Genomic DNA, 10774 nt, shown 5'->3' with positions numbered 1-10774 from the left:
TTTTATTTGGATATAAATATTTTTTTTATTTTTAATATTGTTTTATTTGGATATAAATATTTTTTTTTTAATATTGTTTTATTTGGATATAATAAATATATGTTCAAGTCAAGTTTGACACTTTTAAATGAGTTAAGTGAAACTTGACGTCGCCAAAGTGACCTCTCTTGTCTAAATTGTTCGTGAAGAGTGTCAAATGGCTGTGTATATGTTTATTCATGCGGGTATTGACCGGCCCAAAGGAAGGTTAATATTTGGCAGAATTACATGGGACACCTGCGATGATAAATGTGTGACAATTATTTGGTATACATGTAAGCAGTAAATTGACCCAAAGGAAGGTTTATTGTTTGACATGTCTTATTGTCAATATTTGATCGTTGCAACAAGAGTACCACTAGCAGTTGGTGTTACTGTCCAAAGACTTGACATCAATGGTGCACTGGGTATCTTGAGATGGGTTAAATTCCATGATTTGAACATATGTATTTATTCATTTATTGATTTATTTTCCTATAATGTGAGTTTCTAAGTTTCGTTCTTTATTTAATTCACAGCATCGGTTGCTTCCATATCTGCAAATTTGAGTTCTATTCCTGTCCTTAATGGGACAAATTTTAAGGAATGGAAAGAGAACATTTTGATTGTTCTTGGCTGCATGGATCTAGACCTTGCATTAAGAATTGATCGACCCTCTACTCCTAAGGACTCTAGTTCTTCTGAAGAAAAATTAGAGTATGAGAAATGGGATCGCTCAAATCGCATAAGTCTTATGATCATAAAGCGTGGTATTCCTGAAGTCTTTAGAGGTGCTGTCTCGGATGAGATAGATACAGCTAAAAATTTCCTTGCTGAGATGAAAAGCGCTTTGTAAAAAGTGATAAGGCTGAAACAAGTTCTTTGCTTCAGAATTTAATTTCCATGAAGTAGCAAGGCAAGGGAAATATAAGAGAGCACATTATGATGATGTCCAACATTGCTTCTAAGCTTAAAGGTCTAAAGCTTGAGTTGTCAGATGACTTACTCATTCATTTAGTATTGCTGTCTCTTCCTTCGCAATTCAGTCAGTTTAAGGTGACTTATAATTGTCAAAAGGAGAAATGGACTCTTAATGAGCTCATTTCATTATGTGTGCAAGAAGAGGACAGGCTGAAGCAAGATAGGACTGAAAGTGCTCACTTTACTAGCATCTCTAAAGACAAGGGCAAAAGGAAAAGAATTGAGGAGCCCAAGAACAAAGCTGCTGCTAAGGGTCCAGAACAAAAGAAGCAGACTAAGGATAACAACTGCTTCTTCTGCAGGAGTTCTGGACACGTGAAGAAGGATTGTGCCAAATATCACGCTTGGCGTGTTAAGAAAGGTATGATTCTGTCTTTGGTCTGTTCTGAGGTTAATTTAGCTTCAGTACCTGGAAACACTTGGTGGTTAGACTCTGGTGCAACTACTAACATCAGTGTTTCAATGCAGGGTTGCCTGAACTTCCGAAAGCCTAGTGATACTGAAAGATGCATCTATGTAGGAGATGGGAAGAAGGTAGAAGTTGAAGCCATAGGAAAATTTAGATTATTATTAAGTTCCGGTCATTATTTGATTTTAGAAGACACTTTTGTTGTACCGTCATTTAGACGGAATTTGATCTCTATTTCTTATTTGGACAAATCAGGATATTATTGTTCATTCGGGAATAAAGAATTTACTTTGTCTTTAAATTCGAATGTTGTTGGAACCGGTTTACTTTCTGGTTATGATAATCTTTATTTGTTGGAAACTGTGGCTAACTATAATGAAACCTTGAATGTGGAATCACGTGGTACTAAGCGGAAAATTGACAATTTCAATTCAGGAGTGCTTTGGCACAAACGTCTAGGTCACATCTCTAAAAATAGAGTTGAACGACTTGTGTCAGATGGAATTTTAGATTCCATTGACTTCACAGACTTTAACGTTTGTGTAGCATGCATTAAAGGAAAACAGACTAAAGATAAGAAATTAGGCGCATATAGAGCTACAGACGTCTTAGAATTGATACATACGGACATCTGTGGGCCATTTCCAACTCCTTCTTGGAATGGTCAACAATATTTTATATCATTCATAGACGATTACTCTAGATATGCCTACCTTTACCTAATTCACGAAAAGTCCCAATCAATAGACGTGTTCAAATCCTTTAAGGCAGAAGTTGAGAATCAACTTAATAAAAGAATTAAAAAGGTCAAATCTGATCGTGGTGGTGAATACTACGGCAGATATGACGGTTCAGGTGAACAACGTCCGGGACCATTTGCCAAATACCTAGAGGAATGTGGAATCGTCCCACAATACACTATGCCGGGGTCACCCAGCATGAATGGTGTAGCTGAAAGACGAAACAGGACTCTTAAGGATATGGTAAGGAGTATGATTTGTCATTCCACCTTGCCAGAGTCACTCTGGGGAGAGGCATTAAAAACAGCAGCATACATTCTTAATAGAGTACCAACTAAGGCAGCGGCTAAAACACCTTATGAGCTTTGGATTGGGCGTAAGCCTAGCCTGAAGCACTTTCATGTTTGGGGATGTCCAGCTGAGGCAAGGCCTTATAGGCCGAATGAAAAGAAATTTGAACCCCGAACAATTAGCAGCTATTTTATAGGGTACTCAGAAAAATCAAGGGGCTATAAATTTTATGATCCTAATTTGAGAACAATTTTTGAGACGGGAACGACAACGTTCTTTGAGGATATTGAGTTTGGGGGGAAGATTAAGGTTAAAGATTTTGTCTTTGAGGAAGAATCGGTAACAATTCCAGAACTGATTCTTCCACCAATTGACTTTCCCATTATTGAACAAACTCAAGATGATCTGGTTGTTCAGGAAGAACAAAATCCAGATCAAATTCAAGATCCTCAAGAACAAGTGCCTCAAGAGCCAGCTCCATTGCGGAGATCCACTAGAGAAAGGAAAAATGCTATTTCGGATGATTATGTAGTATTTATCAATGAGGTAGAGGAAAATGTTGGCATGACGGAAGACGACCCAGTCAACTTTCATCAAGCCATGCAAGATTCTCGTTCAGATAAGTGGATCGAAGCAATGAATGAGGAGTACAAGTCTATGCAAGACAATTCAGTTTGGGAACTTATCCCATTACCTGAAGGAAAGAAACCCATTGGTTGCAAATGGATTTTTAAAACCAAGCGGGATTCCAATGGTAATGTGGAGAGATATAAGGCACGTCTTGTAGCTAAGGGTTATACTCAAAAGGAAGGGATTGATTATAAAGAGACTTTCTCTCCGGTTTCATCGAAGGACTCTTTAAGAATAATCATGGCTCTTGTTGCTCACTTTAATTTGGAGCTTCATCAAATGGATGTAAAAACAGCTTTTCTCAATGGCGACATTGATGAGACGATCTATATGGTGCAGCCAGAAAACTTTGTGTTGGGAGACCCAAAGAATATGGTGTGCAAACTAAGAAAATCCATTTATGGGCTAAAACAAGCTTCTCGTCAATGGTACCATAAATTTCATCAAGTAATTCTCTCATTTGGTTTTGAGATGAATACAGTTGATGATTGTGTGTATCATAAGTTCAGTGGGAGCAGACATATTTTCCTGGTCTTGTATGTTGATGACATACTGCTTGCCACTAACGATATAGGCATGTTGCACGAAACTAAGAAATTTCTATCAAAGCATTTTGAGATGAAAGATCTTGGTGACGCCTCTTTTGTATTAGGAATTCAGATACACCGAGACAGATCTCGAGGTATTCTTGGATTGTCACAAAAGAGCTATATCGATAAGGTTCTCAAAAGGTTTGGGTTACAGGATTGCAAACCAGGGGACACCCCAGTTGCTAAGGGAGACAAGTTTAGTCTCAAACAGTGCCCTAAGGGAAGTTTGGAAATTCAAGAAATGCAAAAGATCCCTTATGCTTCAGCTGTAGGGAGTCTTATGTATGCCCAAGTATGTACGCGTCCAGACATAGCGTTCATAGTAGGGATTTTAGGCAGATATTTAAGCAATCCAGGTCTTGACCATTGGAAAGCAGCCAAGAGGGTCATGAGATATTTGAAGAGAACAAGAAACTACATGCTCACATATAGGAGGTCAGACCAGTTAGAGATCACTGGGTACTCTGACTCGGATTTTGCGGGATGCCAAGACAGCTTAAGATCAACTTCAGGCTATGTCTTTCTGTTAGCTGGTGGAGCAGTTTCTTGGCGTAGTGCCAAGCAAGGTCTTACTGCCTCATCAACCATGGCAGCAGAATTCGTAGCAATTCATGAGGCATCTGACCAGGGCATTTGGCTGAGAAATTTTGTCACAGGGCTGCAAATAGTTGAAGGGATTGAAAGACCACTCAAGTTGTATTGTGACAATAGATCAGCAGTCCTGTATTCTAACAATAATAGGAGCTCAACCAAGTCAAAGCACATTGACATTAAGTTCCTAGTTGTTAAAGAGAAGGTACAAAGTGGACAGATATCCATAGAACACTTAAGGACAAACTCCATGATTGCGGATCCACTCACTAAAGGTCTACCACCCAAGGTCTTTCATGAGCACACTGCTCACATGAGTGTGCTACAGCTTGAGGAATCTTGATTTTAGTGGGAGTTTCGTCCATTATGTAATTCATGTTCTATGTTTAATTGTAAAGTACAAATACATTGTATTTGGACTTTCTGATCAGAAATAAAGTTTAAAGTATTCAGTTTTTGGTTACTTTGTACATTTAAGTTATGGTATGATCTCATTCGATAAAGTAGGACCAGTTGAAAATTGACATGCATTGACCAACTTCATGTAATTTTCATGCTACACTTTTCATAATGGGTCTATGTCATTTAGTTGTGTCAGTACGGGTGATCATTGATGGGTTTAGTTATGCTTATTATGACGAAAGCCTCTTTGGTTCCATGTGCTGATATGATTAATGGACGGGACAATTTGGATTATACTCAAGGTAATTATAATGACTTTTTTTGACGTCATAAAGTCTAACACACTCCTAAGGATACATGTGTGACCAGTGGGAGATTGTAAGATTTATGGGTCACATATGTAATTAATTAATAAAGTGTGTTAGGGTCATTATATAATTAGCCAATAAACTAGGGGTCAAATAATATATAATAGTTTATGGCTAAAGAGCATAATAGTTATGAAAATTAATAGTGTAGATACCAGGCAGTTTCTAATTTAATGAGGGGCTGAATTGGAAATACTGCAATTTGGGATATAACTAATAATAGTTATATATAGGGGTAATGGTCCCCAAGGCAAACACAACAAGACTATTCAGTTTCAAAACCCTAAAAGAGTAAACTCTCTGGTTCTCTCTATCCCCATCAAGAGAGCAAGGTCTTCAGGGTGTTTTGCTAAGGAAGATCACCCAACCCATTGGCTCTATCGATTTCATTAATGGCAATTCCCACAGGTACGCTTCCGCCTTTAGTTATTCATCATGTAATTGACATGGATTATTAACATCCTTCTAGAATAATATGGTGTAAGCCAACGTTCTAATTTTTCGCTAAAAGATTATGAATAATCACCAATTGCACAATATGTCAAGAGTCTAAAAAATATAATGGTTTTCTGAAACACGTTTGCTAAGAGAGCTCAATGCCAACAGAGGTTTGATCTCAACGTGAAACACACTAGAAATACGTAGACTTCCATAGAAGGCGAACTGGAAGAAACCCTCATAATTCCTAACGAAACTTCTAAAGTCTGTTTTACTTGAATTTGTAAGAGCCACTACCATAGATTTTCAGAACTATGGTATTTGCATCGTCATGCTTCCCACTGAACCTTACACGCTGTACAAGGGCTACTTGCTTTAATTAAAAATGTCATTTTACATTTTTAAATTAATTATATTAAACACTATAATTAGTTTAATAATTTAAACTGTAAATTTGTAGTTATCAGCTAATTTTATCAAATAGAGTATGTAATTTTTTACAGTAAAATTACCGTGTATATTAAATATTACAAAACTATATTAGTAAGTATGTTTATAAGACGTACATATAAGAAAATATTTAATAATTATAAAATTTTGTGAAGTCTTTATTATTTTTAATAGAAATTTATTATTATTAAAATTTTAATTTAATTTTTCCTAATTTAATTATTTCAATATTTAGCACATTCACATCATAATTGGATAAAATTTGATACTGTGTTACATGAAAGTTTGAATTAGAATACCTTCAATTTTTATTTGTTGAATTGAGTTGTACCTTTTTTGAAAATAAAAAAATAATGGAAATATTGTTTTCGTGTAAGAACTAACAAGATTTTTGTCAAATTTTACTAGTTAAATGGTTGATATTAAGTTAGAAGAAAATTAAATATACAAAAAAGTCAAGTAGAAAATTGAATGTCCAAAGGATTTTGGTGAAAAAGAAGCAAATAAATAAGATTATCTTAAAGATGGAGGTTTTACCTAGATTTTCATGCGAATTTTACCTAGACTTTTGGTGAGAAAAGTTTTAAAATAGTTTATCGAAAAAAATCAATTTTCTTTTGAATTAAAAAAATTGTAAATTACTTTTTTATCAAAAAAAATTTATCGGAATATTTTAAGAAAAAAATTATTTCTCAAAAAAAAATAAAAACTGATTTTAAAATTGAATTTTTCGAAACCGGTTGCTTAATTAAAAATCGGTTATTTAACCGTAACTAATTTTACAATTGGTTTTATAACCGGTTTTAAACCATATAATAGATTTGGTTATAAATCTAAATCCATATATTAGTTTTAAAATAAATATGATTTAATTTTTTTAAAAAACCAACCATGCAAAGCCCTACATGCAGGAACATGGAACAAATTCAAAGCAAAATTTTGACCAATAAATTTCTCTCCAAGGCATTTTCCTACAATCTTTCTTGCATTAATTTCCTGTAGACAATGTGGCATATAATTCTCCAAATAATTTTGTACAAAATTCATTCGCAGGAAAATGCGTAGCTACGTGTGTTTCTCACGACAAATATTTTAACCTTTTAATTTCAATCCATTACATTTAATGCAAAAAAGAATATGAAAATATTTTAATTTAATTTTAATAAATATATTTTTGAATTATTTAATATTAATCTTAAATTGCAATATTTAGAAATTATAACAAATATTGAAAGTCAAATTTATATACTCTCATAAAGTTTATATCATGTTTACTGATCATAATTACCAATTAAAGCATGATTCCAAAAAAGCTAAAAGTATAAATAAGTATATAGTACAGTCAAATTACAACAACCAAAGTAATTTCATCCTGCTCTAGTTAATTCCTTCCATGTGAATTTGCTGAAAGCAGCAAAAGTACATGCTTCAAGGGCTTAACCAAATGTGGTCTAGCTAAATATACAGTAACCACTGGTCAGAAGGTAGTTTAAGTCTTCTTTTCTTGACATCAACAACTATGACTTGAACAATACTAGTGACAGGACTACCACATGGTTTAACTTTAACATACAATTTAGCTCCCATGAAAAACACAACACATGATATGAACATCAAAGCAACAGGAATTCCCAAACCAATAGCCCAACTCACATTTGATTGACTATATACAATTAGTGTTAAAGACACCATCTGTGCAAAAGTGAATGTAAAGAAATTCCAATTGAAAAAACAATTGATTCTTTTCTTTCCTGAATCTGTTTTGGGGTTGAACTGATCAAAACCCCAAATGCTAAATTACATGGTTTAACCCCTGCTGCACCTACTAAGAGAGACCAAATCCTGATATTAGAAAAGCCATTTGGCCAGTTGTTGGACCTTTGCATGTGAGGCTTTCCTTTCCACAGTGTGGGGGATGAAAATTCTTGAATACTGTTGTTAGTTGTGTTGCAAGCAATCCTTGTTTGGATGCAGGGAACAAGAATTAAAATTGAATATGAAATACAGACACCATATAAGACACAAAAACACAAAAGTGTAGTGATTCATAGAACTTTGTTGAATAGTGTCTATTAAGCTAATATTGTCATTTGCAAGCAATCCCTATTAGATGCATGAAAATAGAATTAAAAATGTAGTGATTCATAGAAAATTTAGCACAATTTATTGATTTTTTTTCTTTGCGTGAAATGAATTATTTATCTATTAAATTAATACCAGAAAGGAAGTGATAGTGCATAATGCTAATGTGTTGTAGCGACCAAAAAATGTATCATAAAAGAAAGCACCAAGTAAAGTAGCAAGGTTGGTGTTGCCATTGAATATGTTGATGATATTTGCAGCTGTGATGTTGTTCAGGTTGAATACGTAAGATTGACCAACAAGTTTACTGATGTTCCAATTGCTCCCAATTTCTTAAAAGTTTCATTTCCTGGTGAAAAGTTTCAACCATGAGAGAGATAGAGATAAAGAGAGAGAGAGAGAGAGAGTGAATGAATGTAGATGCTTATCCAGTCCTCCTTACCTATGATGAAGAGCATGACCTTCCAACTTTCTTTTTGGGTTCTAGAGATCCTTTTGGAAACCACTGAATTGTTGGGTACCATGAGACTCCATATTTTCTGCACAAACTCTTATGCTCATCACAGCCCACCTATAGCAGGTTAATAAGTAAGCTTCATCATATGTTCACATCACTGAGCTAATTGAATCATCAACGAGAAAGGCGAAATAGAAACCATAAAGTTCAAGCTCAAAGATAATGAGGAAAATTTGCAAAAAGTATAGCTTTCAAAGGATGAACCATCTCTCTCGCCTCCCCCTCTACTTTAAAATTACAATCATATAAATGTATATGAGGAATGCAAAAGGAGATATCATTTTTATGATGTAAAGAGTTCAACGATGGAGAAAAAGAATCCCCAAGTGATTACATGGTAAATGTCAAAGTATCATTTGCAGCTTAAATTTCTGTTATGAAGACAAGCACACAACACCAACATGCTTCACAATAAAAGAAAGATTGCCATTAAAATACACAGACAATCATAAATTTTCATAAAGCTTAAAAAGGAGTGCAAAGCATTCTCCCAAGGTAACTGATAAACTACAAACAATAATCAAAGGTATGAATGTAGAGAAAAACCAGGGGACAAACCTTGCTAATTAAAACAGATTTGGCCTTCTTGAAGCTGTTACCGAGCTTTTCATATTATATTTTATTATATCATGAACACAATTAACTCAAGTGAAGAGGCTCTTGCAGATTCTACTCTTTCACACCTTAACACAAATGACTTACATGAAAGTTTTGATAAAGGGATATCAGTAGGAAATGATTCAGTTGAGCTATCTAGTGGACATGCAAATTTCTCAGATGAGATACAACAGAATGACCCTAAAACCGGATGAATGGAGTTTAATTGTGAAGTGATGATTTTTTACGGCTTAGGACTTGTGAAGTGATGAATGGGAAAATTAATAAAAGTATACGTCAACATAATGTCAGGTATCTAGGAAAAAGTTTTAGAGCCAACAAAAGGTGTTAGAAGAGTTCAGAAACATAGATTTGATGATAAAAGCATGTCAGGAACTTACAATGATGTAGCAGAGCTGATAGAAAATTAGATTTGATAAGTGACATTCACTTACAATGCAAAACACTAAATAGAACCACTTGAACTGCCATTATGGTCACGAAGCAAAGGACAATGAGGGTTCTTCTTTGTTAACAAAGAGTTGCATTCTAAAACAAGTAGATGTAGCAAAAATCCAAGGATAAGAAACACAGTGAAATAACAAATGCATCTATTTTATATCAAGTTTTTTTAAATGCATCTAATATCAAGTAAATTACAACTTATTTATATTTCTTTGTTCTAAGCAAACTCAAAAAAGTCAACCTTTAGTGTTTGCTAGAAAACCCCATATATCTTGTTCAATAAATCAACCAATATCGGAAACATAAAATATATTTTCAGAATGTGAAAATTAAATGGAAACTAAAATCAAACACCTTATATGCAACAAAAAACACTCCATAACATGCATTAGAACAAAACATTATCTTATAAATCTAATTTTCTATCAGCACTAACATCTATCCATTCATTCTACAATTGTAACAAAAGAGATAGATATTAATCGAGTTGATAACAATGGCATAATAAAGTAAGTAATAAACAATTCCGATGATGAAAAAATTGAGACATGAATTGAAATTCGGAGGCTAACATTTTGACAAACGGAGAGGAAATACATGGAAATAGGTTGGAATCTTCGCAGAAGGGCTAAATGAGTTTCACATAATACTCAACATAAAAATTGGAATAAACCTAGAACCAAAGGATTCATCTAATACTCTCATTCAAGCTGCAAATACAAATAAAAATTAGTAAACCACATGAAATTTGTAAGGCACAAATTATATTGAGAAAGAAGAACTGCGAAATGACGTTGACTGAGACGTTAAATATTGCGAGATGGAGACGTCGAATCGAGACTCATACACGAGAAATATGAACGGCGCTTAAGGTCGAGAACATCGCGAAGCTCATACGCGAGAGTTGCGAAGTCGGCAAAGTTAAAATGCAATGACAGCGTGACAGTGTGTCAGTTGAGGTTTAGTGGCGGGAAGATTGAAAATATAAGGTTCTACAGTGAAGTTTGGTGGCTATGACTGACTAGATTCTTTTTTCCATTTTTTTATTTATTTTACTTTTCATCTATTTTAAAAAATTGAACTATTTTAATGGGAACTAGAAAAATGTCAATTTTATTCAACTTTTATACAATTAAATATAGTCACTTTAATTTTTAATTTTCGGAGATTTCTATAATACATTCAAAAATTAAAATATTTTAAGA

The 10774-nt window shown here is 34.1% G+C and overlaps 1 protein-coding gene and 1 long non-coding RNA gene across 2 annotated transcripts; one reads left to right on the top strand and one right to left on the bottom strand.

Moving 5' to 3' along the window:
- The first annotated feature begins 945 nt into the window (after positions 1-945).
- LOC140920181 (uncharacterized) lies at positions 946-1868 on the top strand. The gene is made up of 2 exons (XM_073368041.1): positions 946-1360; positions 1468-1868. The coding sequence occupies exons 1-2, from the start codon at positions 961-963 to the stop codon at positions 1491-1493; spliced, it is 426 nt and encodes a 141-aa protein (XP_073224142.1). The 5' UTR covers positions 946-960; the 3' UTR covers positions 1494-1868.
- Positions 1869-7951: 6083 nt separating this feature from the next.
- LOC113786274 (uncharacterized) lies at positions 7952-9095 on the bottom strand. Its single transcript, XR_012162705.1, has 2 exons — positions 8433-9095; positions 7952-8339 (listed from the first exon to the last, which is right to left on the bottom strand). It is a non-coding gene; the product is annotated as an uncharacterized lncRNA (long non-coding RNA).
- Positions 9096-10774: the final 1679 nt, after the last annotated feature.

Source organism: Cicer arietinum, chromosome 4 (genome assembly GCF_000331145.2).
Source record: "Cicer arietinum cultivar CDC Frontier isolate Library 1 chromosome 4, Cicar.CDCFrontier_v2.0, whole genome shotgun sequence".
Taxonomy (NCBI): domain Eukaryota; kingdom Viridiplantae; phylum Streptophyta; class Magnoliopsida; order Fabales; family Fabaceae; genus Cicer; species Cicer arietinum.
The sequence above is the reverse complement of the archived record's forward strand: the minus strand, read 5'-3'. Positions and strand labels throughout refer to the sequence as shown.

Bases quoted from the DNA above. Each gene is read 5' to 3' on its own strand.
- LOC140920181 (XM_073368041.1), top strand. From the start codon at position 961: ATGATGATGTCCAACATTGCTTCTAAGCTTAAAGGTCTAAAGCTTGAG. The intron at 1,361-1,467 runs GTATGATTCTGT...GTTTCAATGCAG, and splicing joins CGCTTGGCGTGTTAAGAAAG to GGTTGCCTGAACTTCCGAAA.